At 53.2% G+C, this 27,690-nt stretch overlaps 2 protein-coding genes across 4 annotated transcripts in view; both read right to left on the bottom strand.

Annotated features, from left to right (window-relative positions):
• CSNK1G2 (casein kinase 1 gamma 2) overlaps positions 1 to 2,680 on the bottom strand; it is a 37,890-nt gene extending 35,210 nt beyond the window's left edge. For 2 of the 3 annotated variants that reach the window (XM_080565611.1, XM_080565606.1), the window contains exon 1: positions 2,304 to 2,463. The gene's annotated coding sequence lies outside the window, so the exon portion shown is untranslated. The other variant, XM_080565609.1, reaches the window with a different exon arrangement.
• A 3,530-nt stretch (positions 2,681 to 6,210) lies between these two features.
• SCAMP4 (secretory carrier membrane protein 4) lies at positions 6,211 to 25,958 on the bottom strand. The gene is made up of 8 exons (XM_080565612.1): positions 25,812 to 25,958; positions 21,162 to 21,225; positions 20,661 to 20,714; positions 17,940 to 18,068; positions 14,731 to 14,887; positions 11,504 to 11,605; positions 10,382 to 10,499; positions 6,211 to 9,438 (listed from the first exon to the last, which is right to left on the bottom strand). Exons 3-8 carry the CDS (start codon positions 20,665 to 20,667, stop codon positions 9,262 to 9,264), a joined length of 690 nt encoding a protein of 229 aa, XP_080421738.1. The 5' UTR covers positions 20,668 to 20,714; positions 21,162 to 21,225; positions 25,812 to 25,958; the 3' UTR covers positions 6,211 to 9,261.
• Between the last annotated feature and the right edge of the window lie 1,732 nt (positions 25,959 to 27,690).

Raw genomic sequence — 27,690 nt, 5'->3', positions numbered from 1 at the left:
CGAGCGCCGCTGCTCCCGGCGCAGGGCTTCTCCTCGCCAGGGGAGCTGGGAAAGCCACGGGGGGGGGGGAAGAGAAGGCTGGAGAAGGCAATCAGGCCCGAGGCCGGTAAACACGTTCATTGGCAGCGGCTCTCGGACATCATCTCTTCCAGCCCAGTGGGGCTGGAGGGGGTGGGGGGAAAATCCTGACCGTCCATCAGCACAGCCCTCCTGTCGCTCCCATTGATCCGCTGAGTCACTCCCGTATTAGCAGTTTTGACAACGCTCGGGCTGCACAGGAGCTCGGAAGCAGAATACAAAGCAAGAGGCGACGCGAAGCCTCTCGCCGTACCGGCAGCGGCACGGAGGAGCGCTCGCAGGGCACAATTCGGAAACCTGCTGAACTGCGAGCGCCAACTTCCTCCCCTCCGCTCGCTCCGAGGAGAGCCGCAACAAGAAACCCCCGCGCCAGCCCCGCCGCGAGGGCAGCGGCACGCAGCTCCGTCCAGCACCTCCTGAGAAGCTGCTGCACAGGAGCGCGTTCCCCCTGCAAGCTGCTACCAGCTGCACCCCGGCCACGGCGGTGCGGGCGCGGAGCGGCAGCTGGTCTTGCGGAGAAACCACTGAAGGGATTCCTGAGGCCTCGCGGAACTGCGCAGCGGTGAGCAGGAGGGCGAATCCCAGGGCAGAGCGGCACGCGAGGGCCGCAGTCCCTACGAGTTAGCGAGGCGATGCCCCAGCACCCGTGCCACCATGGACCCAAGGGAGCCGCGGTCGGGGCAGAGCATCCCGGCCCGCACCACAACGCTCCCAAGCCGTCCAGAGGCCCAGAGGTGCCAAGCGGCGATAAAATCGCCCCGGAACGCCGCTCCTGTCTGCAACACCCCAAATTAAACCAAAACCAAACAAAGCTTTGGCGAGTGACAGCAGCCAAGCCTGCCCCGCCACGCGGGAGGCCTCTCCACACACTCCCCACGGAGGCCTCCTGCCCTAATTCGCAGCAATTCTCTGTCAGACGCGCTGGCAAACCCCAAACGTCTCCTCCATGCCGTTACATAAGGCCCGATTTTTAAACCTGGCAGCGGTGAGGTGGGGGCACGCCGACAGGACAGCCCGGCGGGCAGGTGAGCCTACACACGCCTCAGAGCGTATTCCCAGATACCCACCCACTTGTTGTACGGCAGGAAAACAAACGGATCAGCCAACGAGGCAGCTCCCAAGCCAGCAGTCAGCTCACACAGAACGCGGCTGGGGTCCCTGTTACCTCCACCCTGCTTAGAACAGGCGGATTTCTCAGCAGCTTGAAAGAGCTTTAACAAACTTCATTTTTAACTTCAGAAACACTCTTAGCGTGGCCGGTCCCCGTGCTGCTCAGACCGCAAGCCATGCCTCGTGAGAAAAGCCTCGCTCCCTAACAGCCCCCAAACGTCTCCTTATTTCCCTCTCGGCCCGAGGAGCCCCTCGGCTCCCTCTGCCAGCCACCAGCCAGGAGCCGCAGGCCTCTGGCGGCGGCTCCCTGCTTGCCAGGCTGGCAGGGGAGAGCTGCTCCCCAGCTGCAAACCTCTCCCCGGTGCCGTAGGAACAGCTCGAGTCAGCTCCGTCGCGGCGGGGCAGAAGGAGGGCAGGTTATTTTCCCTGTTTCTCACATCCCCCCGCACCCGCTTTGCTCAAGGAAAAGAGCTATTTTAAATAGCAGGCTCGGCGCAGGCCCTTCCCCAAATAAACACCTCCCGGCCCCTCCGGAGGGAGGAAAGCCACATACAAAGGAGCCAACATCCTGCGAGGCCCCGGCTGCGGGGCAGGGGGACACACCCGGGGGTGCCCCGCTACCGGCCCCAGCCCCAAACGGCGCTTATTTTGGGGGGGGGACAGACAGACGGACAGACAGACAGACGGACACACGACGTCGGGGGGGGGACCCAGGCCTCTTCCCCCATAGCTCCAAAGGAGGCGGCGCGGGGAGGAACCGCAGCGAGGCGGCCCCAGGCCCTCAGAGCCCCCCGGGCCCCTCAGGATCCCCCCCGGGCCCCTCGGGCCCCCCCTTAAGCCCCCTCAGAGCCCCCTGAGCCCCTCCTCCCAACCCCCTTAACCCCCCTTAGTCCCCCTCAGTCCCCTAACAGCCCCCCTTAACCCTCCCCAGCCCCCTCAGCCACCCCACAGCCCCCACGGCCCCCTCAGCCCCTTCCCAGCCCCCCCAGGCCGCCCCCCCCGTCCCCCTCAGCGCCCCGCCGCCCCGCTCCCGGTCCCGCCCGGGCCGTGCCGCAGCCCCGGGGCAACCCCGGCACGGCCCCGGCACGGCCCCGGCGCCCCTCGGCGGCCGTTACCTCGGCGGGTCCCTCAGCCCCGGGCCCCGCAGCCGCTGCCCCGCGGCCGCCTCCCCATGGCGGCGCCCCCGGCCCGGCCCTGCCCGGCTCCCCTCACGCCGCCTCTCGCCTCCCTCAGCAGCGCCCAGCCAGCCACACGGCTACGCCGCCGGCGTAGGCTCCGCACGCACCCATGCGCCCCCCGCCAGGCCGCCGGCGCAAACGCCTTTCCTGAATAGCGAACTCCGGAGCGGGGAGGCCCGGCGCAGCTCGGCGCATGCGCAGCGGAAGGGAGGCTGGGGGAGCGCAGCGGCGTTGGCGTAAAGCGCGGTCGAGAATAGGAGGCTTGCGGAGCGCGGCGTGGGCTTTACAGCAGGGCGGGGCGCTTTACGGCAGCGCCGCGCTCGGCGGCTCCCGGCGGGGCTTTCCTTTAACCCCTTGTTGCCCACAGCGCTCCGAGAAGGGGCTCGGCCCCCTATAGGGGACAGGCCCTGCTATAGGGGCGGGCCCCTGCTGCCCCCTATAGGGGACAGGCCCTGCTACTATAGGGTACAGGCTCTGCTATAGGGCATGGGTCCCTTGCTGCCCATAACCCCTATATGGTGCGGGTCCTGCTGCAGGCAGAGCTCTGCTATAGGTTATAGCCACCAGGGAGATATATGCATATATATGTATCAATCAAAGTGTAGTGCACAGCTGTAGGGGATGGCCCCAGTTCAGGAACCTGCAGGGACAGGGAGATACATACATATATACACATATACACATAACCATATATACACGTATACCAGAGAGATATATACATATATATACATATATATATATATATCAACCAAACTGTAGTGCACAGCTGTAGGGGATGGCCCCAGTTCAGGACAGGGAGATATATACATATATATATGAGGGAGATATATACATATATGCACATATACCATATATACACATACATCAGGGAGATATATACATATATATATGGTGTGTATATACATATATCAACCAAAGTGTAGCGCACAGCTGTAGGGGGTGGCCCTGCTTCGGGGACCCGCAGGGCCAGGCGGGGGCCCAGCCCTGCTGCCACCACCCCCCCCAGCCCGTCACATTGGTCCATTTTGGGTTTATTCACGTAATTCAGCCGCAGAACGCCGCTCCCCGCGGCCAGAACCGCTGCCTCCCCACGGCACGCAGCCGCCGTCCCTCCCCAAGCCTCTGAGAGCGACCCTGGCGCTGAGGGGGAGCAGGCGCCCCGTGGGGTCCTGCTGCTCTCATCGGTGTCACGGCACGGGGCAGACTCGCCCCCAAATACCTGGCAAAGGAGCTGGGGTGGTCTGGGGAGAACCCGGTCCTCAGGCTCCATCGTCCCCCCAGCCACCCATGTCAGCCACCCCAGCTGCTTGAATCAATTCTCTCCCAGCTGCGCGGAAGCGCTCCTGCTGGTGAGCCCCTCTCCCGCCTCGCACTGCTCCTCCAAGGTATTTTTCCCCTGCATGTGTTTGCTTCTAGAAGAATGGCGACATCAGAGAATTAGGACCACGGAACAAGCAACACCGGGAGCCAAACGGGGATCCTGCCACCCCTGGGCCCTGCCCTTTGGCAGCTCCGTCCCCGGCGCGGGGATTCCTGCTGTCGCAGGAGGGTGCAGGAGGGCCGTTATCTGTGCCCCGCAGCTGGAGGTAACGCTTCTCCCAAAGTCCCCAGCAGCAGAGCCGCCCTCCCCTTTTCCTTTCGCACCATCCCAGACCGCCGCATCCCCTTTTTTTCCCCTCTGCGTCCCTTTTGGTGACACCCTGCGAGCAGTCACACACAGCTCTGCCCAGCACGGCCCCGCTCCACCTCGTCACCCCGCGGGGCTGCGACGCAGCGGGCGCAGCGGTGCTGACGGGCCCTGGCACCGTTCAGCACACGGTGCGTGTGTCGAGAGCAGCCTGGGCTCGGCCCCGAGGCAGGAGCTGAGCGTGGGGTGATGTTGATGGGTTCCCAGCCTGCTACGGCCCCGGCCTGTGATCCTACAGAGTCTGGGGGCTTTTAACACTGCATCCCGCTGCGCTGGGGGGGGGAAGGAAAGGGGGGAGAAAGGTGATTTCTAGCACTTTGAGACTACATGAGTTGTCCAGACATTTGGCTTGATAATTTATCCATCCTCTGGAGCAGGAGACAAGAAAGTAAAGAGTTCTGATTTTATTTAAAGTTGGATCTCCAGCATGCCGTAACTTGGCAGGGAATACATGGTGTGCCAGGTGTGGGCTGCAGAGACCTCTACAACTCATGCTATGGAACCGGCTCAGCACAGCGAGTTAGTGAGAAAAGCCAGGGAATTTCTGTTGGGAAAGCATCCAGCTCTGAACCCTGCCCTCCTCCCCAGGGCACGAGTTAATTAGGGCTAATTCGCAAGCAGGCAACACAAAAAAAACGACTGCTGTAACTCATACAGAGGAAAAAGCTGCTCGGAGCAGGCAGTGTAGTGTTTCTGCTGAAGCATTTGCATTCAGGGCCCGGGAAATGGCACCAAAGTGATAGAAATCCATTAAGAATCGGCCAAGAAAAAAAAAGAAAAGAAAAGAAGAAAGAGCGAGGCCACTCACAGCATCCCATCCCACACAGCCACAGGGCTCCAGCCGGAGGAGCAGGAGCGCAAAGGGAAGAGCCCCCACCCCAATGTGGGGGTCCGTGGGACTTTTGGGGAGCTCTTTTTGTGGGGCCAAGCTCGGCGGCGCAGCCACTGCCCCATCCCCACTGAACCTTGCCCCCTGCTCCTGCCAAGCCCCTGAGCTCCGGCTCTCGTCCAAGGTGTGCGGCGGAGGAAAACCCAAGCACCAGGGACCTGCCCCGCTCGTGGCAGCAGCAGGAGCTCAAACCTGCACCTCCTGCAAAGATTTTGAGGGCTTGGAGCAAGAATCTGAGTAAAAGCTGTTTCATCCTCATACTCACCATGTGATGGACGCAGCAGCAAGCAGCTGCTGGAAATCCCTGATTTCACACTTCCATAACACAGCCAGGAGCAGAGAGACGGACATTCAGGGTGCAGACAACCAGCAGCCCCCTAAATGCTATTTAATACCTAAACCAGTGCCTGGGGCTTTCCGTCTGACCCTGCTGCCTCACTGAATCGTGCTCAGGCCAATACATCAAAGCTGCCATCGACTTTCTGAGAGCCCAGCGCAGCCCGGGTGCGGGCAGAGCCGGCAGTATTTGCAGGAGGTGATGCCTACCTGCCCCATGCATGCCTGGAGCAAAACAGCTCAGGGAAAAGGTGCTGCTGTGAGACTTTTGTGAACATGAGGACTACACAGTCTCCTGCCAGCGAAGGTGAGATGCTAATGGCTGCAGAGGGGGCACAAGGCTTTGGAGATGAAGAAAACATTGAGATTAGCAGATGTGGGATCGAGCAGCTGAGATGAAAACAGCTCTTCTAGGATTACGAATCCGCTATGGAGCAGAGCTGGGGTATGAAGCCAGGATAGCATCATTTGGGGCAGTAAATCCAGCTGCACACTAAATAGAGCGATGCAACTCACCTTTGCTGTCAGACAGCCTGTTTGCCCCAGGGATGACGGGATCTTTCCAGGCAGCAAACCAGACAAGGCAGAGGCCAGCACTGCAAAGGGCCAATGTGAACGTGTGCTGCTAAGGAGAGGCCAGGAAGGAGGGTTCAACCCCGGCACGCCACATCACCTGCACTTCTCCATAGCTAGGAAATGAGAATAATGGTAACATTGGTGTAAAACACTTGTCAGGCATCTGCAAGAACACAAACTACAGCACGCCAACTCTTGTGGTGGTCCCCAGCAAGAGGGTGAGCCTCATCCATAAACGCGCTGTTCTTTTAAGGGAAAAAAAAAGTGGTGGGAGACTGGAAGAAAACAGAGATTTCGCCATTTCCCTCTGCCAGATAACTCTGGTTACCTAGGAACAGACACACTTCTCTAATGCAGCCAGTTCTTCTCATCAAGCACAGGATGAGCATTTATTGTCTTGTGATCAGAAGAAAAACACAAACAAAACCCAGAGCCCCACAAGTGACACGAAACATCGCACACGTACATGCCGCATGATGCCGAACGAAACCGGGAGCCAGGTCCAGGTTAATGGTATTAAGGAGTCTTAGAAATCTAATGTAAACATTAAAAAACATACAGAGGAGTCGGAAAAAAAAAAAGCCACAGCAGTTCAGGCAGCGTGTTGAGTCAACTTTCTGGAATTACGGTTTCTGGCATCTAAGAGGATGGAGGGGGGCGATGTGTTTGGAGATGGCAGCTCCCGTCCAGGGAGGTTTCATTTAAGCTCCTTAGAAATCTCAGGCAGTGTTTGCTAATGGATCATGATATTGGTGTCTGCCTCCAACCATTTTGGATTGCAGGCTCCTAAGTACACACCCCTCACCGCATCAAGAAGGTTGGAAATGTGAGGATGGGTGCTTTAAAAGAGATCCCCGGGTTATCCAAGGGGAAAAAGAGAAGCCGGACTCAAGAGTCCCCTGGCAACGCTTCTCCTCTTGGTTCAATTGAAATCTCCAACCTGAAACACTAAAAAAAGAAAGACTACAATTTCTGCTGAAAAAAAATTTGGCAAAAGGCCGAGGATGGCAGGGGTCAGAGCCAGAGGAGCGTGTTGCACGGGCACCCCGCGTCTGGGCCCCCAAGCACGGCCACCCTCGAGTGCGGCCCCGCTCACCTCACCTCGCTCCCCCGTAGCGCAATCGTATTTCCAGGGAGTTCATCGACAGGCAGTTCTTTTATCACTCTCTGATGGCAAGCGACAAAGAACACTTAAAATTTCACTTGACACAAGACAAAGGCACCTAAAAGCTTGACAACACGACCGGGTCGTATTCTATTAAGAAGGCATCAAGCATTTGTACTTACAAGCACATTGCACACTCGCAAGAAAAAAAAAAAATCACCCTTGTGTTTGAAGCATGAGGCAGAGCCAGCAAAAGGCTGGCTCTGCAGCAGGGGGTCAGTGTTGCTTGTAAACTGAAGTTCGCGGAGGCTCTGACCTCCCATTAATGTTTGCTTTTGCTTTGGCCCTAGTAACAAAGGTGTCATGCAGACTCCAAGCTGTACTTCACTTAGTATTTACAGTATGACACGGGAAAAGTTAATAGAGTGAATGGGAAGTTTTGCCGGGGGGGTGGGGAAGGAAAAGTTCTCCTTCATGAACTAACATTTTATTAGATAAGGCACATGTAGAGACAGTTTTCAAAAGACCACTTGCAAATCAGTTCCACCTAGCAAGGACAACCTCCCTGTCCCTTTCCAGGAGCCAATTTTGCTTTCCAGTTATTTAGTGTGGACGTGGAGTGACTCCACTTCCAGTGTAACACCTCTGGCGTCACCTCCTACAACTGGCCAGGCTCTGGGCCTGACTCTCAGGGTGCCCCACACCTCTCAAGTCTCCAGACTGGAGCACTCTGCCCTTCACTGTCCGTTGAAATTCCCAGAGCTGCAAACATTGAACACTCAACTCCCTGTAAAAATATCGGGAACTGACCTCCCAGTTTTAACAGGTTTGAGAAAGTTCCTAGCAGGCTGTTGAAGGAAAGGAAAAGACTGCAGCCTTTGCTGCTTGGATCATTTTAGGACACAGGGGAATTGGATGGCTCAGGCTCCAGGAGTCCTGATGTACATGCATGAGATGAAGATGAGTGATGAGACTAATGCTAGCTCTCAGGGGAAACAACCCCTCCCAAGAGCGTTATCCTCTCTTCAGCTGATTCCTGGGGAAAGGCAAGAACCTCTCTCCCCCTGCTCGTACAGGGAAGGAAATCACTGCTGGCGACGCAGACACGTACCAGCTCTGCACAGCTAGCGTCAGCTACGAGGACTAACGAGCTTTCTGAGACAGCTCACTGCAGAACGGTTGGATTTTAACTGCGTCGGTAGAAGGCAGAATTCAATTTATCAGTTGTAATGGAATTACTCCCAAACCACACTGGGGCCCCAGCACTGAGATCAATAGTTAGCTGGCACCCAGCTACTGGCCAGGAGCCCAGAAAAAAAAAAGGTGTCCCAACAGGACAAGGCGTGTCCAGTACGGCATGTATTGGGTCAGCACAAAAATCCTGACGCCATGTACCTGGAATTTAGATGGCACAGAGATCTCGCGCTGCCTGCCTGGAAAGGGGTGAACGTCACCCAGGCAGCCAGGTCCAAAGCCCAACAGCAGTCAGCTTTTCAATAGTTTCCAGTGGGCTTTGAATCAGGCTTTTAGTGAGCAATCAGTAACAAAATGAGATGAATCTGCATCTCCGCAGCACACGGATCTAGCAAAAACTTTTGGAGGCAGGGAAAGCAAGACTTCTATCATAACAATAGTCCTAGCCAGGCAAATGAGGACTCTTGTGGACTTAGTATCTGAACAACGCTCACCCGCAGCAAGCGCTGTTATCTAAAGGATTCTTCACCCGAAAGCGCAAGCAAATGAAGCTGTAGATTTTACAAATACCTTCAATATCACTAGTACCAGGTAATTCAGGTGTTGCGTTTCCCTTAGAGTGAAAAATTCCAGATCATTCATCCGGGAGAGCAAACACCGGTTGCTACTAATGCTCTGATTGTGTTTGTTACAACTACAGACGATTTGGCGGTGCGCTGTGCATGTGATGAAAACTAAGCGGGGAGGCAGGAGAAGGAGCGATTCTGGTAGTGTTCACCGTCACGGGGAAGCCAGCCTTCTTCACATATGGTCATGAGAGCAGTCCTCAAGCAAGGGCAGTGAACGGTTGGTTCCTCAGTCTGCAACAAGGCAAATACTGGTAACAACACAAACAAACAAAAAAACCACCTTTCTGATAAGGCCGTGCAGAGCTCCCGAGGTGCCGTGGGCTGACAGCACACATCTTCTGCAGTGACGAGGAGACAAAAAAAAAGAAAGTCCCCAGAAGACTGGGGTACGTGTAGGGGAATGCAAATGATCTTTTCAAATAACAATAATAAAAGGACCAAAAAAGAAGAGAATCCAGGCAATTTGCAGCTGTTGCTGCTTAAGGCCATTGGTTTCCCGGGGGATAGTTGGGCACTGTGGGATACTCTGGCAGGCTGTTCCCAGAAAAATTGCTGTACTGGGCCTCCCTGCTGGGGGGGTTCCTCCATGCACCGCTGTTCCACTCATCCTGAGCTTTCTGAAAGCTTCCACCAGCCCCTCGGTAGATCTTGTGAACCTAACGGAGTAAAACAAGAGGAAAAATCAGCAGTAGGTACCTACACCTCTTCCTGAGAGGACTTATAGTCATTTTGGTACTGTATTTGTTCCTCTCTCTCTGCAAACTGTTTTTCCAAGGGAGAAAAAAAGGCACAAAAACTACAATAACATAATGAAGAGGTGTAAATGGATAGTATCAATGCAAGGCTTGAACTTGTCTTAGCCATACACCTGGGATTTAGGTTGGGGATCCCACAGCAACAGTCCATGCAGCAAGGCAGCTGGCCCAGGTTAGCGGGCTGAAAACCCCATAAAACCGTCAACTGCTGCTTCAGTGGGGCTGAGGCTGAAGGACTCGGCTGTAGCACATGAAACAACCTACACCGGGAACCCAGGGACACAAAAGATCTGGTTTAAAGGTCACACCACCAGGAAATGCCTGACAGGGCACAGGGCAGTGGCGCTAACCATGGTGACAGGGGGCAAAACGCTGCAATGAACCTATGGCAAACTCCATGATGGCAACTACTCTGCGACAGGGTTGTGCTGGGCTAATTGCCTGTCCTCTTTCCCTTCTATCTTCTGTCCTCCTCTGCCATCAGTCTTCTGAAGCTTTCCAGAAGGTCTTATATCCAAATCCAGCGTTCTGCAGACAACCAAGGACCACTTGTCGTCCTGCCACCCTGTCCCTGCTGCGGGCATCTTGAGATGCTTCACCGTTACAATCCCAGCGACGCTTGGCTTAAGTGACATAAAGGAACATGGAACGGTGAACACGTCCAGCTCAAGCTGTCCTGCATTATCTGCATTCGTCCTCTAAATAGTCCGAGACACACCGACTGACTACACTACAAAACCTTCAGAGGCAGTGATGGCTCACAGTGGCTGCTGAGCTGCCTGTTCACGTTACTGTGATACAAAACACAGATATCCCAAGTCAGAGAGACGTCTGAGGCACCTACCCTTAAAATGCAGATGAGCATTGTGACCGCTGACATTGTAAACATAATGGCAGGAAACAGCATGAACACAGCAGATGCAACGTTGGTGCTAAAGAAAGTAATTGCTGCCAACCATCCGCTGCAAGAAACAAAGAAACAGTATCATTACTGCTCTCTTTTTTAAGCACAATTGTTACCAGAAAGATGGTTTACGCACACAGAGAAGTTACAAGGCAGCTTTAAAGCTCCCAAAATTGAAAAAAAAAAAAAAACAGTGAAGACCATGGTCAGAGCTAAATGCAGCTCAGACAGGTATTTCCCCAAGGTCTCAAATCTGGCTTGCCAGCATCCCTTGCTAAGCCAGTCTCAGACCTTTAGGGGACAGCCAGCTGCACAGCGAGGCTTCAGGGAGAGAAGATTTATTCCCAGGACGCTTTTGGTGGTGCAGAGGTTGTGCAACCAGAGAACAGACCTGGGAACATGGAACATCAGGGTCCTCCGATCTGTAATGCATCTCTATTCCCTTTGATGGCAACAACCAGACAGGGCAACTTGAGAGCATCAGCAGTTAAAACTAAATGCTGTGCAGAGTCTAGGACTTTCTATTATTTGCAGCTTCAGCAGGAATTGCTCTCAAGTCTCCAGAGACAGAAAGTTAAAATGCCAAATAATTATAACATAACCAGGGACAGACACTAAAATGCTTCCATTTATTTTAGGACAGCTCTCACAATACTTGCTCTATAGGCCAACAGTGAGTCATCATGCACTGCTCAACATGTGCTGCAAATACTTTGAGGGCAATGCTAAGAGAGGATCAGATCAATCTTGAAACTCTCTGGTTAAACAGCAGAAAGGAAGGACATTACAGGAAGGTGCTAAAAAAAAACCAGGCAGGTGAAGATATCTGACTTCTGCCAATACAGGAACTCTTGCAATAGCCAGCAATGGGAGTAGACAGAACTGTGTACTCCAAGAGCAGATATAATTATGCCACAGAGGAAATCAGAAAGCTTCTTCCACCCCACCCTGTACAGACTCCCACCAGCTCCTCTAATGCTCAGGGAAACAGCCCGTGGGCTGAAACTCTCAGGCACAGGAGCTGAGGGCTCAGCTGTAAGGCTCCAGGCGTGTCCTGCTTACCAAGCTCCCCATCCAGAGAATCCGATCGCCTGCAGGACCGTGAGAACAAACTGTGCGCCGAAGATGAAGAAAAAAGCCATAAAATTAAACGAGCTGTCCGACCTGCGAAGGAAGGAGAGGCAGTTAGGGGGACACTGGCACCATGCACTGCTTCGTGTTAACGTTTGACCCCATCACGCGCACACGCTCAAATGTGCTATCTCAGAAAAGGTCCCTCAACAGCTACGAACTTTGAGGACAACTCCTCTTTCCCTGGCAGTGAAAGCGCACAGATCCATGAATCATCAGTGCCTAATCTCTTCCAATAAGCCTGGCTCCTGCAATTGCTCTACCGAAGTAATTACATATATGGTGACACACGAGGAAAGGCAGTCTCCTGCAGAACACAGAGTGCCCGAAGCATTTCTCTGACCGAATATCTGAAGTCAGCGCTGCCGGACACCTGCGCAGCTCAGCCACCAGCAAGCAGGCACAAAAGAGCCCAGACACCAGAGGCAGTTTGCCCATGTGCTAAAGGTGATCCCTGAGCACGAGAGCCCAGCTGGGAAAGTCGCAGTGCCTGCTTGTCATGAAGCTTACACGCCTACGGTTAATAACCCAGCACCGGGACGGAATAGGAGGAAAAATAGCCACAAGAGAAGCGGGTGGTACGCTGCCTGGGGAAACGCAGAAGTGTGCTTTGGCATCTGCACAGACTCCGCATCTTCAGAACGTGTACACTGAGAGGGTTCTGACTATGTGAGGTCCTTTTAATTTATGCAGGTGAAATAGGCAGTGTGAGTATAATCCCAAATAGGAAAACGGTCCCAGATCTGCTCATGGTCTCTCCATTACGGGCGCACTGGGGCACAGCGCTGTTCTGCCACAGGACATCTTTGTCCTATTAACTCGGCTGTGTCGATGAGCCAGCCTTCCACTGCAAGCCCAGGCACACCTCTGAAACCCTCCAAGCCAGCTGACCTATCATTTTTAATGATACGAGTTATTCCCGCTCTCTCAGGAACCCAAAGGGCCCGTGATCTACAGAACAGGTTTACAAAAACACTTCAGTAGCTAAAGCAGCAATTTGGTGCAGTGGGGACTTCACAAAAGAGCTTCAGTCATTCCCAGCCCCTGCTCAAACACCAGAAGTATTTTAATGGTCTTCATAGTTCTAGCCCATAATGTCAAAAGCTGAGGGAGGCAGGACCACAGGCTCTGGCCAAGTCAATGCCACCAAGCCTGCCTACTCTGAGACAAGTGGGAAAACCTCCAGCCAGAGCCCTGCGGCTCTGCATGTGTTGATAACGTTATCTTCCATCTCCCAAAGAGATGGCTAGATAGATGCTGTGAAAGAAAGAAACTGTCCTGGAGAATCCTTGTGATCCCACCCTTCAAACAGCAGCACCTCAGAGTACAGCAATGTGGAAGAAATACTTTAAACATGGACTGTTCACAGTAGTGCCTGTCATAAGCCAATTAACAAAGGATTAGGCTCCAGGCTGAGCCTTCAAACAGATTCTTGCAACTAAGACCTGAAAGGGCTGGAGGAGTCTTCACTTGAAAGGATCCCTGGGAATTAGTGGGGGTGCACAGAAAAGGTGATTTCTGATCCAGCTTTCTGGTGCAGATTTGCAACAGCTTTGCCCTAGCGCCAAAGCTCTGCAGCTAATTTAATTTTGGATGCAGCTGTGTGACGAAGGTTTTACGAAAGCATCCTCACAGCACACGATGCCGGTGTGGAAGGGCTGCGTCTTCCCAAACGGCACAGCGAGCGGACCTGACCTGGCTTTCCGGAACCAGGACTACCTGCAGCCCCAAAACTACCCGCGCCGCCCCACTGCAGTGTTTTTCAAGCATCTTCTACGACGGACGTCAAAGTTGACGGCCTCTGGGCTTGCCAGTCTGTCTCTAGGGCTTATTCTTTTTTTAACTGTAGAAGTCTTTACACAGAATAACCTCAGGGACCTTTCGGTATTCAGTTGCATAAACACATACAAACAACATTAAAGAAATAATTAGAAACGGTCCTTGTAAGCCCAGAGGAGGTCAATGAAGAAGAGTAATGTTTCCCAGACTTCAGAACGGAAAATGCTCTTTGAACAGAGCTCCAGTCGGCACTTGGAGGCTCTCGGGCTTCTGAACCAGAGATGGAGACAAAATCCCAGCCCCAGAGGGCAAGAGTTCAGAGCTGGTATTTTCACATCTTTTAAAACTTTCAGATGAATCCAACGCAGTGGCCTTCCCCTTCAGTCAGAAATAATCCTCCCCTGTACTCCCTCGTGTAGTCCCTGATATTTTAAGCACCTCGAGTGCATTAGCTGCCCAGTGTTGTTAGTACACAAAGTGTAAATTCAGAAGAGCATTTAAGCAACTAACCTAGCATGTGCTAAACAGACAGGACCCCATCTGCCAACTCTCGTATCTGTCAGCTGCTTTTGCTGCTATCTGGACTAACTCATCACAGAATCTGGTAAATGATCAAAATCCAGAGGATTCTGGTAGTGGGGAACCAGAAAGAGCTTCCCCTTCAGAGTCCAAATCCCTGACCCCAGTGTGGGGCCTGCTGATGACTGCGGTGTGACCCGGTGTCACCTGCCCTCTGTGCCACCTCTCCCTACACAAGACTGGAAAATGCTCGGGACCTTCACAGCTCTGACGAGCCTTATGCATTAATGTCTGAATAATGCCTCGTGACACACACGAAGCACGAGCAAATGCAAACAATTATTAATTAAAGTAAAAATGCAGGATGGCTTTAAAGACTTGTGGAGTTTCAGGACTCGCCCTAGTGAACCACTTCTTTCTAAAAAGCAAAGCAGCCAAGTTCTCAGGTATCTGGAGACAAAATCCAGAAGAGTGCTTGGCTCCTGATAACTTAATAGTCTTCCATCAAAACAGCCCGCTGCAAAGCTTTACCAAATCAATATCCACCCTGATATTACACTGCTATGAGGGTGCTGCTAAGCCTGAGATATTTGGGTGAGATATGAATTTCATCCTCACAGAAGCGGCAAACTACTCGGTGCTGCTCACCTCCAGTCCGAGGAGGCAGGTGACCCTCGGCCCTTCATCTACGATTTAAAAGTCGCCGCATTCTTCGCTGAAAACAATTCTGAAGTCAATGAGACGTTCAGATATCAAACCCTTAATCTTTATCCAGCTCTCCAGAGGGGCACTCCTCAGCAACAACACATCTCTCTCCCAGAGGAAGCAGAAACTCAACCGCCTCGTGGGCTCCCACTTACCGAAAGGCTTTGTACGCCGGTCGGAACCAGCAGACGTAGCCGCAGGGACTGAAGAGAATAAGCCAGAGGATGGCCAAGCCAAAATTGACCCCAGAGCCTCCTCCGATCCACCAGGCCAGGCACGCAATTATATTCACTACTAGCGTGATGCAGTAAACTGTGAAGAGAGCACAGGAAAGAGCGTGAACTCGTGCTGTTTCACATCAGAGGAGAAATAAACAAACACCCAGCATTATAATAGGAAGGATCCACACCGCGGTGGGAAACTCCTGCCCAACAACACGACCGCTCCGAGGGAGTCGCAGCTTTCTGCTGTGAGCCCAGGGGCCGGCAGCACGGACATGCGTCCCCTTCCAGAGGGTGAGGAAACTCCCCCGGGGCCTGCCAAAGGACGGACATCTGGGTGGCAACTGGTGCGACCAGCACAAGGCTCAGCCCGGGACTGTTATGAACAATGAGCAACCCCCGTTTGTGGCAAAACCCCTTGATGAGAGCAGAGCGGTGTAAAATCTGCCGTGCACTCAGCATCCCATTGCTTTGGTCTCTGTGTTGTTGCCTCAGGAGCTATTAGAGCCAGCAGAGTGCCCTGCAGGCTCTCTCTCCATTTCCCTGGGCCTCTGAGGAAGTCTGGAAGCAGCTTCAGGGCTTGTAAGTGCTGCCTTGAGCAAGGGAATAAGCAAACTCCAATCAGGCTGAGAACATGCGAACATAAGGGTGGCTTAAAGGCCCTTTCACATCCCTGTCCCTGCCACTTGGATAAAAAGGAACAGTTGACAGCAGATCCCAGAGGGCACCAGCGCCGCACTCAGTAACCCTGCAGGAAATGCCTTTGCCACCCCCTTTCTCTGACGCTCGACGTTACTGCTGAAGCGAGGCTGAACGCTTCCAGGGTTTGTAGGCTGAGTTCAGTCCCTGTGCCAGGGGCTCCCCGCTTTCCCCCTAATACTTGACAGACTCCTGCAGCTGTCCCCGCATCCCCCAGGCTCTGCCGGGGTCTAGCGGGCTTAGCCCAGCTACAAGCTCAGATTTTGGAAAACAGGTGGTAATTCATAAAATCTTTCGGGGGTAACCCGAACCAATTAGCACAGACAAAGAGAAATGAGAAGGCAGACAGTCCAAACACCAAGAGCCCTTCGGTGCTGCCTGGGGACGAGGCCACAGTAGGATCACTTTAGACCCCGGTCTCATTTACCAAGTCAAAAATAAATCCCTCAGTTTCTCTTCCCCTGTGCTAAGCAAACGTGCCCTGCCCATTCCTTTCTTTCCTACAAGCTGCGGCTCTGCAGCACGCTTGCACATCTCTGGCTTGGTCTTCTGACTCTCGGTGCCAGCCTGGCCTCTTCCTCCAGTGACTCTTTTCTCTGCCTTCACTCGTCTCAGGGGCTGCTAAAGCTACAAAATTGTGTGGTCACAAAATCATATTGACAACACAGCCAGGAGAACCTAGCGTGTAAGACATCCTAACCCAGCTGCTTATTGCGACATACGAGTTACATGAAAACTAAAATAAAACACTTCTACAAAAGAGAAATGTTCTCCCTCTTCTAAGTAGCTAACAACAAGGCTTTACATGCAACGGTTTGGATGTATCTTATTACAAGGGGGAAAGAGTATTAATTATCTGAATTTCATTTACATAACAATTAGCTGTACTTCTCAGAATTATTATTTCCAGAAGTCAATTGTTTTCCAAAAGTTACTGAATGAGAAAACAAACAAACAAAACCACATCAAGTCAAGAGCACCTATAACGTTGCAAGGAGCTTCTGGTTCTCCCTACGTGTCAGGCAGGAGTTCGTTCGCCAGCAGTGGGAGCTCTGGTACAGTTTTCCCCAAACCACCATCCATCTTAATGAAATGCTCACATCCAATTAAAGTAATGAGCGTTCAACCTTCTAGCAACGACTTTTCTGTTTCTATTTTTACTACTGGCCTTTTCTTCTTTACTGCCTTCCCTCTGTACATGTCTCTTGCTCTCTGTCCCGTCCCCAAAAGTCAGGGAGACACCCCCAAAAACTGTGCGGCAGATGGAAATTTAAAACTCATGGTGAAAATTCCAGGTCTCCCCAGCCGTGCATATGACCAGTTGCCTAAATGGCTGGCACCTCTCCATCCTTCCATTAACTTGACTGAGGGGCGCTTTGTTTAAGGAGAGTCACACACAAAGGCAGCTTTGCAGCATGCAACATTTAACCAGTTAGTCTGAAGGGACAAGCAGTTTCTTCAGGCAAGAAAATTACAGAGCTCATTTCAGCATCTCTAAATAACGAAAGAACAATGGAGTGATAGATTATGCTATTATTTATGCGCACAAATCTCTCTCCTACACACATCCTATACATCTGGAATAAAAGCCAGGCTACCAAATGCGTATCTGGCAGAAAACAAGCTTTCCTTCAGTGAGAAGGGTAAATGGGATGACAAGCATTTTGGGAAAAAAAGATAAGCAAGGCAAAAAGATTTTTAATCTTCCGAAGCATTCCCTGTGGTTCTCTAGGCCTGCCACACCATTTTTCATCCGATTTTATTCCTTGGAGAAGAATGGTCAATTTTCATTACCGGTTTTTGAATCGCTAAGCCAGACAACGCCAGCCCAGAGAGCCAGCAGCTCTGCTCCTACAGAATATCAGCAAATCACCAGCTGTGACCAAGGGGATCAACGCCCTTCAGAACGGGGCTGGGAACGTTCTGGGGGCTAAGGGACGAGACGGTGTAAGGCTAGAAGGCGCTGCTTCGATTGGGAAGGGAAATCTGGCTGGCACAAACTGGGGGCAGCATTCACAAAGCAGGGTGGGGAGATGGGCAGCGAGCAATACAGGTCATGTTAATCTTCTAGCCTTCAGTCCTCCTATTCCTCTTATTCTAGGTGAATCAGGAATTACTTTAAGAGGGCTATTTTGGAGGGTGAAATATCACTTGACATTAGAAAAGACAGCAGATACAGTCTGCTCTGTTCTTCCTCGAATTTACTAATAGGCTTTTCTAGCACTGATGCTCTCTTCTTTCTTCAACAGCAGCTCTGCAACAAAGATTCAAGGCACAGCAGCCTGAAATTTGGGCATACAGGTAAATTATAGCATTCTAAGAGGAATCATTGTTTCTCATCACTTAATTGCAGTCAAAATCTTAAAGCTTGTAAGTGATCAAATTCTAAGTTTTTCTATTACACATACACAATCTTCCCAGAGCGGGATTTTTATTCAACTTACAGATCCATACGTGGTAGATTCTTTTCACCAGGGCCTGATAATCGATGGGTATTTCATCTGCAAAATTCTGGTAGAAACATGGCTTCAGAGGGATAAACTTGGGGAGCGGTGGGAAGTTATTCACCTTTTCTACAACGCAGAACACAACAGATTAGCTGAATACAGAAACGATCTTGCACGGCTGAACAAGTGTGACATCCTCCACACCTTCCCGGGACAGCCCTCCGAGTACGAGGGGACTCACGACAATCAAAACACAAACCAAAAAAAACCACCTTAAAATAAGTTCAGGGACAAAGCTCCTCAGGAAGCGGGCAGAGGCCAGCTAAGCTGCTGGCCAGCAACACCTGGGGGCAACAGACTGCCCGGAGGTTTTTATTTAGAAACCCTCAGATAACCCAAGGAGGAGGAAAGACTGGTGGTCTTCCTGACAAAAGCAGACACAAGCTCTGAGTGGGTGGGCTTGCTGGGGCAAGGCTTAGGCCCTGTACTAGGTACGTGCTCGTGACTGTAAAGAAGGGTGCCCTTGGAAAGCATCTCTAACTGGAATTTAGTACTCAGATGCCATCCAGTTGAGGCAAGGCAAGACATCAGGGATGATTTTGCTGTTATGAGATTCATGAACGTCCCCTTCTTTCTTTCTAAGTCAAGTTTTTATGCAAGGTTAAGACCCAGAGGGGAAAAAAAAAGAAGAAAAAAAGCTTTGCATTCAGATACCATAAATCAGCAAATGCCGACAAAAGCAATACAGTGAAGAACTTACCTTGGGAAGAAATTACATTTTAAAAATCAAGTAATTAAATGCCTAAATCCTCCATATTTAAGCTGCTGTCAGCTTCTAGACAGATGCACAGACAAATCTGTGCAATGTGCGTGTGCCTGGATGCGAGTTCCTACATGTTTGGGAATGTTTGCTCTTGCCTTCAAGTCTTGATTAAAGTTTGATTCCAGGGCATTGTGACTAATTGTCTCTAGTCTACTTCAGCCCCAGTAAACAGAATTAAAAACAACCAGAGGAAGAGATGAAGAATGTCCTGGGAAAACCTCCAAATGGCACAGAAGACGAGAGGAAATGTCTGAACAAGAACTGTCAGCGCAAGAGTTCCCCTTCTCTTGCCATTATCTCTGTGTGAGAAGACATTCTGCAGGAGCAGCTTCTTAACTTCATTTGAAGGTTGGCAGGGAAGCGTCTAAAGCTGTATGCCATGCTTTAGGAAAGAAAGCGCTTTATTTCACGCAAAGGAAAGACATGTTCATGCAGAAAATATGGTGGGGATAACACCCATTGGGAGTACATAACAATTAAACACGGAAGAACGTCTTAAGTCACCAGCCCAGCTTGATTTTTCAGTAGACTTTTCCTCACGAAAACAAACATTACATCTGCTGCCCCTCCTCACCCATCACCTCTAAACGCATCCTGCATTAATTCAGATGCCGTCTAGGGCTGGCATTAGTTACTGGTTAACGCCTACTGCTAACCACATCACATGGAGCACTCAGTTCCCCTGCCTGCTTTCAAAGTCCATAGGAATTTGGACTTTTTAGCGCTAGCTTTTGGTAAGTTATGAACACCTCCTGGGCTTTCTCCTGGACAATTTGTCTCAGATGTCCGTGAAAGGACCTGACAGTGCTGGATCAAGGGAAACAAAGGGGGTGCAGCTCGTAAAGCTGAAGAGTCAGCTCTCTAGGGAAAGCTCTCTAGGGAAGTCAGCGAGACCAAGGTTAACTGACCACAGTAAAGTGGATTCTTTAACAATCTTTTTTAGGAGGGATGGGGAAATTTTGTTCTGTCCCTCTTCAACAGGAGATGCAGCTAGTGACTTTGGTTCAGCCCTCTTCCATTTTCTCCCTCCTCCAGTACAGATCTCTCACCAACAATAAAGCTGCCGCCAGCCTCCAGCGCAGAAGGCCCCAAACGGTGGGGCCAAAACCTGCTGGCCTTCTGGGCACCAGCCACTGCAATTTTCAAGCTCACAAAACGCTCCAAGTACTTCCATAACGGTTTGCTGGATACAGAAGTATCGGGATTACACCTCTTCTTTGTGGCTGCCCAGCTTCAGGAAGCCAGATGACTGCTTTCTCCTACCCAGAGACCCGTGTAGTTTTCCAGTGTTCTGGGTTACTCCCAAGAAAAGACAAAGACATCAAATGAAAATATCCTCTTTCATGTCTGACTGCGGAACTTGGAGTGCTCCAGCACTCCCATCAAGGCTTGGATCAACACGTTAGATCAGCGAGCACAATCCATGCTTTCAAAAACCAAACTGTATTACCAATGAACAGCAGCTGGGTACAAGTCCTGGACTTTGGCTTATTTTAAAAAAGTTAGGAGGAATCTTGTTACTAGTTTAACTACAAGTAAAATTAAGCTGTATCAAAATTGACAGCACAGCTAGGAATGGAAAGTTGTTTAGCCTCTGAAAGGAAGGAACTACTCTCGTTTTGGGAATAAACTCCATCCTCATAAAACTTTCCAAAAAGTCACACCTAAGCCTTTATTGCTAGACCAGTAACCTCTGCTAGCAAATCTACACAAAAAGGAACATGAGCAGGGGAAAAGAAAAGAAGAAGCTAAAGACCTTTAGGGATCACTAAGATCTCAGAAAGCGAAGTGCATGTGAATGAATTACTAATGAATTGCAGCCATCACGCCATACTGAAAAACATGATCTGGAACCATTTTTCTCTTTCCATTGCCATAGTTTGAGGTGCCCTTACCTGCCATTTCTGTTAAGTGTTCCCTGGCGAAGTTTCAGACAGACAGCAAGAGATCTATGGGAGGAAAAAAAAAAAAAGAGAGAAAGAAAAAAAAAAAAAAAGAAAATCAGGCCAGAACATATCACTAACCCGCACCCAAAAAAGCTATTAAAGTTAGGAGCATCTCTGCACAGTGCTTGACTCACTGTAAGCCCAGGGTTCCCACTGCAAACCACTAAAGACTGCACAAATTTGGCACGCTGGAACCTTACGGAAAGGCTCCTGGTTTCTCCTTGTTTGTACAGAGCTCCCCTGGAAGCATCTCACCCTGTACAAAACTGTCAAGGGTTTTTGGTGCTCGTCTTATTCAGCAGCAAACAAATGTGCTCCGAGGGTACCTGGCAAAGGCTGAGGCTGCACAGACGGCCGCTGCCAGGACACGTGCACCTTCCAGCCGAGGCAGACAGGTCTGGTTGGGACCCAGCAAAGCGCGCGTTGGAAGAGAAACTCGTACCAACTCACCAGACTTAACGCCTCATTTAGGTGCTGAGACGATTTGTTGGCTCCCTGTGGACCTTCCCGGCGCCTGAAACAAACGGACGGTCACTGTTAGCTGGGAATTAAACTGCTGGTGCTCGGAACATCAACTGGTACGCGCGGCCTGACATCCTTCCGTACGGTGATAATTCCGCACGACCTTATCGTAGGGCAGATTTAGTCTTCCTGTTACCGCCACTGAACACAGCCGTGATTCTGGAGAAATCAAATCCTGTGAAGTCTGCTCCATGCCAGGCGTGTTGCTGAGGATGGCACAGACAGAAGCCACAGAGGGGCTTGCACTGAGCAGCCCCTTCGACTCTACTCACTTCTTTGTTTCGGGACAACCACCGTGCGCCCACACCTGCAAATTCCAGGCTGACAAGGACCACGGCAGAACAACCCTCCAAACGGGCATTTCAGGCTCTGTGAACAACTCTCAGGAACGAAGGCAGTACAGACTAAAAGCTGCCCCTCCAAGAACACAGCAAAGGGCGCTGGGGTCAGAATAGCTGTGTTGGAGCCGGAGCTCTCGGGATTTCCAGCAGCTCCTTTCCCTTCCCTGCACCTCTGTGCTGTCCTCCCGTGTTCCTGCTCCAGAGGGCCCGGATTTCACACGGGTGCAATTATTTTGTGGGGGCTGCAATCCGTTTCCTTTTTATTTGACCTACTCTGGCACAGCCCTCGGTGGTGACAACAGCGCTGATACAGAACAGGACCTGCCCGGGCCGCCGACTCCTCCTGCGCACGGGCCGCAGGTATGCGCTATCTCAGTTATGTCAATGTCGAGGAAAACACATTGCTTTGCCCGTGCAGTCTAAAGAAATGGAGTGGGGACAGGAAGGCTGCGTAAATCACGAGCCTATCGGGCTGGGAGCCCCTTGCTAAAGGCTCGCACAATGGGGCCCCAGCGCAGCCGAAGCCTCCGGGCTTTCCCACAATACAAACAGCCACCATCCAGCGTCTGGCAGGCGTTTTGTAACTTAGAAAATGATTTAGAAAGGCTTTGCCTCCTTTTTCCTTTTTTTTTTTTATGTATGAATAGAAAATAAATACGAGGACAGTTCGGAGCACAATTAGGGCTTCGCCCCACCCAGCTGCAGCTGCTCCCAGCTGAGATCCGTAAATTCTGGGGGAAGAGCAAATTACGGACAAACACCAGTTATGCCAACACACAAAGGGAAAGGAATCTCCGGTGCTGCTGCCCTGGGAGGAGGGAGTTTTCCCCCATGGACACCCACAGCAGCAAGCTCAAACCTTCCCTGGGCATGGACTCAGACCTCAAGATCCAACCCAAGAACGTTTTTTGTTCAGTGGCTGAGATCGGCTTGCACACGAGTCACCATTTTCCCATTTCCCCAGCTTAGCAGTTAATTTTGGCCGGATTTCTGCAAACCGGATTGCAGCGTCTTGGGATAACGGGCCTCAGAGTCACAGTCAGGGAAGGAGTCTTGTGTCTGACGAGCGAGGACAGTGCTCGACTCTGAGGGCCAGCGACTGACTCAGATGGAAAATTTCACTGCGCAGCCTCAATATCCTCAAGTCAAGCTCCAGTTGCAAGAGCCAGGCACAAGGAAACAGATAAACAGGTACAGACACACAAGGATTATCCAACCGCCCGTGAATTTCTTGTGGAAGATAATAGCACATACAAATAAGCTTTCTATTCACAGGAGTGCTTTCAAATTAATTGGAAATAGATAAAAATCAACGTCCTGTGCTCTGCCGCAGTGATTTCTTCACACAAAATCCATTATTTGTGGGAGGAAAAAAAACCACACTAAGGAAACCGTGGTGTGAAGTGAACTTCCTTTTTCCACTGTGCTCATACGCAGTCAGTGAATAGCTCCCAAGTTTACAGAGCAGCTCACAGGACTCTCAAAGGCCCGTCGGAGGCAGTACGGGCTTCTCTTCATCTGTATTTCAGAGACAAAAGCGCCCGCTGTCACTTCAGCAGACGGCATTTTCCTTTTAAACCAAGACACGTATGCGAGCAGCGCTGGTTTCTAGGAAGCACACCCCAAGATCACCCCGATATCCAGATAGGAATCGTCATCTCTGGTAAGGGAAAGCGTGGTGCAGGAACCCCCGGGGTTCCTGTTTGGGGCACGTTACCTGACCGCAGGTCTAGTCCTGTTCCGGCCCGTGGTTTGACATGAAATTTATTCTGCCTATATTATAGTAGCTGGTTCTAAAAGTTTTTTTTTACTCCTCATTATTTGCTTCTTTCTCTAGAAAGAGAGAAGAGGGATAAGGGGAACAAATAAGGGGGAGGCCAGAAGAAGGGTGCTGGCCGGGCGGTGGGAGAGCCGACCTGGGTTCCTGCTTTGCCCCAGCCCCTGGTGAGCTGCGGCGAGCCACCGGGACCGCACTCACAGCGGGACCCCGGCTCCTCTCCTGCCATCTGCACGTGTCCCAGCCAAACCCCGAAGTGCCTCGCATCCCAGGCCTTCTCTAGCAAAATTTGCCAGCTGATGGAGCCCTGCTGTCAGATATTCTCTGCACCACTTTGTTTCCTTCCTGATGTGATGACACGCGAGCTTCTACGCAGACCCGTACCCAAGAGTTTAACCCGAAGCAAAGCGAGTGGCAGGGTCCCTGCGTAACGGTGACAGCAGAACTTGCTGATGCTCCCTCGTAACGCAGCGACTTCACGAGTGGAGTACACGTTAAGGAGGTTTGGGTACAACGCACGTCTCCTTAAAATGGTTCGGGCTTACCCCTGAGGTGAGCGAGGCTGTGACCTGGCATCAGGCTTCCTGAACTCACCTTATGCTGCAAGCCACGAAGAGCCCAGAAGAGCCACGATCTAAAAGCAAGGGCACCCCGCAGAGACCCCCAGGCTAGGGAAGAAACCAACTTCCCTCAGGTGAGCCTGAGAGAGGCAGGTGCCTTGTTCCCATCCCTTCCCAGCTGCGTTTAAAAAGGAAGTCGGGACTCTGCCCTGGTTTTTAAGGGAAAAGGCTTTCCTCGGAGTGTCACTCTGCAAGGCACCAAAGCGCTTGGCCCAGCTTTACAAAGGCAGACCCCGTACAGCTCCAACAGCTCCTGCTCGGCAGCGCGTCCCCTCCCCGACACGCGCTGCCAGCCCTCGCAGGGCCACGCGCTGCCCCTCCAGCGGTGCCAGCACCACGTCCGCAGCCTTCTGTGGGACAGGGAGGGATAAATCCAGTGAAAAACGTAATTCCAAAGGCCACCCAGCACCAGGGAGAACGGGTAAACTGCTTATGGCAGTGCTTCTGCTGGGAAGACGCACGAGGCCCACCGAAGTTAGCAGGGTCGGCCTCCTCCTGCGTGAGCCCGAGCGAGGGAGCCCCTCGGGGACGCCGGGATTTCCAGGAACGTGGCTGCCCTCCTCTCCTCCCACTGTGGAGCTGTGAGTTGAGGTGAGAGCAGGGCCGAGGGGAAGCGATTCCCCGCGGCTCTCACACAGCCCCACCCACAGCAGACAGGGAAAGGCCTCAGTTCAGGTCCCGCCACACACGGAGCAGACAGACGCTGACTTCGATGCGACCCCGTCCGCAGGCGAGGCTCAGCCACACACGGGCAGAACCGCAGAGGCTCCAGGGGAAGCACGAGGACGCGCGTTCAGGGCACGAGCCCGTTCCTCCGACTGCCGCCTGCTCAAACCGGCCTCGCATAAAGGACCGGGGCTGCAGGCGACAGCACGACATCGGTTGGCCCGGGATAAAAAAGAACCAGGTACAACGGACCATCAGGTACCTGCCTAATGTCCGTCACCGCTCCTCGCCACAGGCCCTGTCAGAGTTTCCTGAGCTAGTTAACGCTCCCGAAAACCGAAGTCCAGGGAGGAAAAAAACGCCACGCGTCTGGCCTGCCTCCCTCAGCGACAACACGGGACAGAGTCGCTGCCCACACCATGCACCTCAGGAAGCAAAAATCCCTGAAAATCCCCGAGCAGCCCTCGGGGGGAACACGGCCGGGGCCGGCAGCCCCCCAGCTGCCGTCGTGCTGTGCCCGGGGCCCCTCGCTGCGCCCCAGCCTCCGGCCCTGAGCAGCCCCAACGCTGCTCCCGACAGAGCTGACCCCGATCCCTCCCCACCACCCCTCACCCTGACCCCTCCCGGTCACCCCATCCCCGATCCCGCCCCGCCCAGGCGCCAGCCCCCCCAGCCCTGTCCCCGATTCCTTCCCAGACACCGCCCCCCTGCAGCACGCTCCCCTCTTGTGCCGCCGCCCCTCTCGTCCCCACCATCCCCCTTAATGTCACCCCCTCGTGTCCCCACCACCCCCCTTCTGCCCGGCCACCCCCATTCCGTCCCTGTCCGTCCCCCTCTGCCCCACCGCCCCCCTTCTGTCCCCGCCACCCTCTTTCTTGTCCTTGCCACCCCCTCCTTGTCCCCACCCCCCCTTTCTGTCCTTGTCACCCCCTTCTTGTCCATGTCACCCCCTCTCTGTCCCCATCACCCCCCCATTCCTGTCACCCCTCTTCTGCCCCGCCACCCCCCTCCTGTCCCTGTCCCCCCTCCCTGTCCCCGTCCCCCCTCCCTGTCCCCGTCCCCCTCTCCTGTCACCGCCCTCCTGTCCCCTCCCGTCCCCCCCCCCGCCCACCTCTCCCCCCCCTTGTCCCCATCCCCCCCCGTCCCTGTCCCCCCGCCCCAGCCCGGCTCTCACCGTGCCCCCCTCCAGGCGCGGCGGCCCGGGCCAGCTCCCCCGAGCCCTCCGCGGCTCCGCGGGGCGCGCTGGGAAGGAGAGTCCGGCCGGGCGCCGCCGCCATGGCGCTCACGGCGCCGCGGACTACAACTCCCAGCATGCCCCGCGGCGCGCCCGTCACGTGAGGGGAGAGCCGGGGACGGGGCGGGGGCTGAGGCGAGGCTGACTGCGCTACGGGGAAGCGAGAGGGACGAAATTGCGGGGGGGGGAAGGCGTTGCCGCGGGGGGTCCCTCACCCTTCACCTCCCTGTCCCTGTCGCCACGGCGAGGCCACGCGTGACTTGCGGCCGCCAACTGTGGGCAGAAGCACCTGGAGCACCTCTGCGTCCAGAGCATCGCCACCCAGTCCCCCATTAAACACCCATCGCCCCTGAGGCGGCCGCAGCCCTCGCCCTGCGGCAGTGCCTCTTGCCCGTGCAGGCCGCACACACACAGCAGAAACGTTTTATTTTCACGTAAACAGAGCTGGGTTGGGACAGGCGTGGTGTCCCAGGTGGCTGCGCCGTGCCCAGGACACGGCAGCACCGGCGCTGCTTCAGAGGCACCCGCAGCCTCCGAGCACGGCCACAGCAGCGTCCTTGGTGTGCACAAATCCTGCTGGGAGCTCAGCCCCTCCGAGCACAGCCACAGCAGTGTCCTCAGCGTGTACAAATCCTGCTGGGAGCTCAGCCCTCCGAGCGTTTGAGGATCAAACTGAACGAACCTGATCTCCTTCTATGACCAAGTGACGCGCTTGGTGGATGAGGGAAAGGCTGTGGATGTGGTTTACCTTGACCTCAGTAAGGCTTTTGACACCGTTCCCCACAACATTCTCCTCAAGAAACTGGCTGCTCGGGGCTTGGACTGGCGTACGCTTCGCTGGGTTAGAAACTGGCTGGATAGCTGGGCCCAGAGAGCTGTGGTGAATGGAGTCAAATCTGGTTGGAGGCCGGTCACTAGTGGTGTCCCTCAGGGCTCGGTACTGGGGCCGGTCCTCTTTAATATCTTTATCGATGATCTGGATGAGGGCGTCCAGTGCACCCTCAGTAAGTTTGCAGATGACACCAAGCTAAGTGCGTGTGTCGATCTGCTCGAGGGTAGGAAGGCTCTGCAGGAGGATCTGGATAGGCTGGACCGATGGGCTGAGGTCAACTGCATGAAGTTCAACAAGGCCAAGTGCCGGGTCCTGCACCTGGGGCGCAACAACCCCAAGCAGAGCTACAGGCTGGGAGATGAGTGGCTGGAAAGCTGCCTGGCCGAGAAGGACCTGGGAGTATTGGTGGATAGTTGGCTGAATATGAGCCAGCAGTGTGCTCAGGTGGCCAAGAAGGCCAACGGCATCCTGGCCTGTATAAGAAGCAGTGTGGCCAGCAGGTCGAGGGAAGTGATTGTCCCCCTGTACTCGGCTCTGGTGAGGCCGCACCTCGAGTACTGTGTTCAGTTTTGGGCCCCTCGCTACAGGAAGGACGTGGACGTGCTCGAGCGAGTCCAGAGAAGGGCGACCAAGCTTGTGAGGGGTCTGGAGAACAAGTCTTACGAGGAGCGGCTGAGGGAGCTGGGCTTGTTCAGCCTGGAGAAGAGGAGGCTCAGGGGCGACCTTATCGCTCTCTACAGTTACCTTAAAGGAGGCTGTAAAGAGGTGGGGGTTGGTCTGTTCTCCCACGTGCCTGGTGACAGGACGAGGGGGAATGGGCGAAAGTTGCGACAGGGGAGTTTTAGGTTGGATGTTAGGAAGTACTTCTTTACCGAAAGGGTTATTAAGCATTGGAACGGGCTGCCCAGGGAGGTGGTGGAGTCACCATCCCTGGAGGTCTTTAAAAGACGTTTAGATGTAGAGCTTAGCGATATGGTTTAGTGGAGT

The sequence above is a fragment of the Anser brachyrhynchus genome, assembly GCF_964034855.1.
Source record: "Anser brachyrhynchus genome assembly, chromosome: 23".
Lineage (NCBI taxonomy): Eukaryota > Metazoa > Chordata > Aves > Anseriformes > Anatidae > Anser > Anser brachyrhynchus.
The sequence above is the reverse complement of the archived record's forward strand: the minus strand, read 5'-3'. Positions and strand labels throughout refer to the sequence as shown.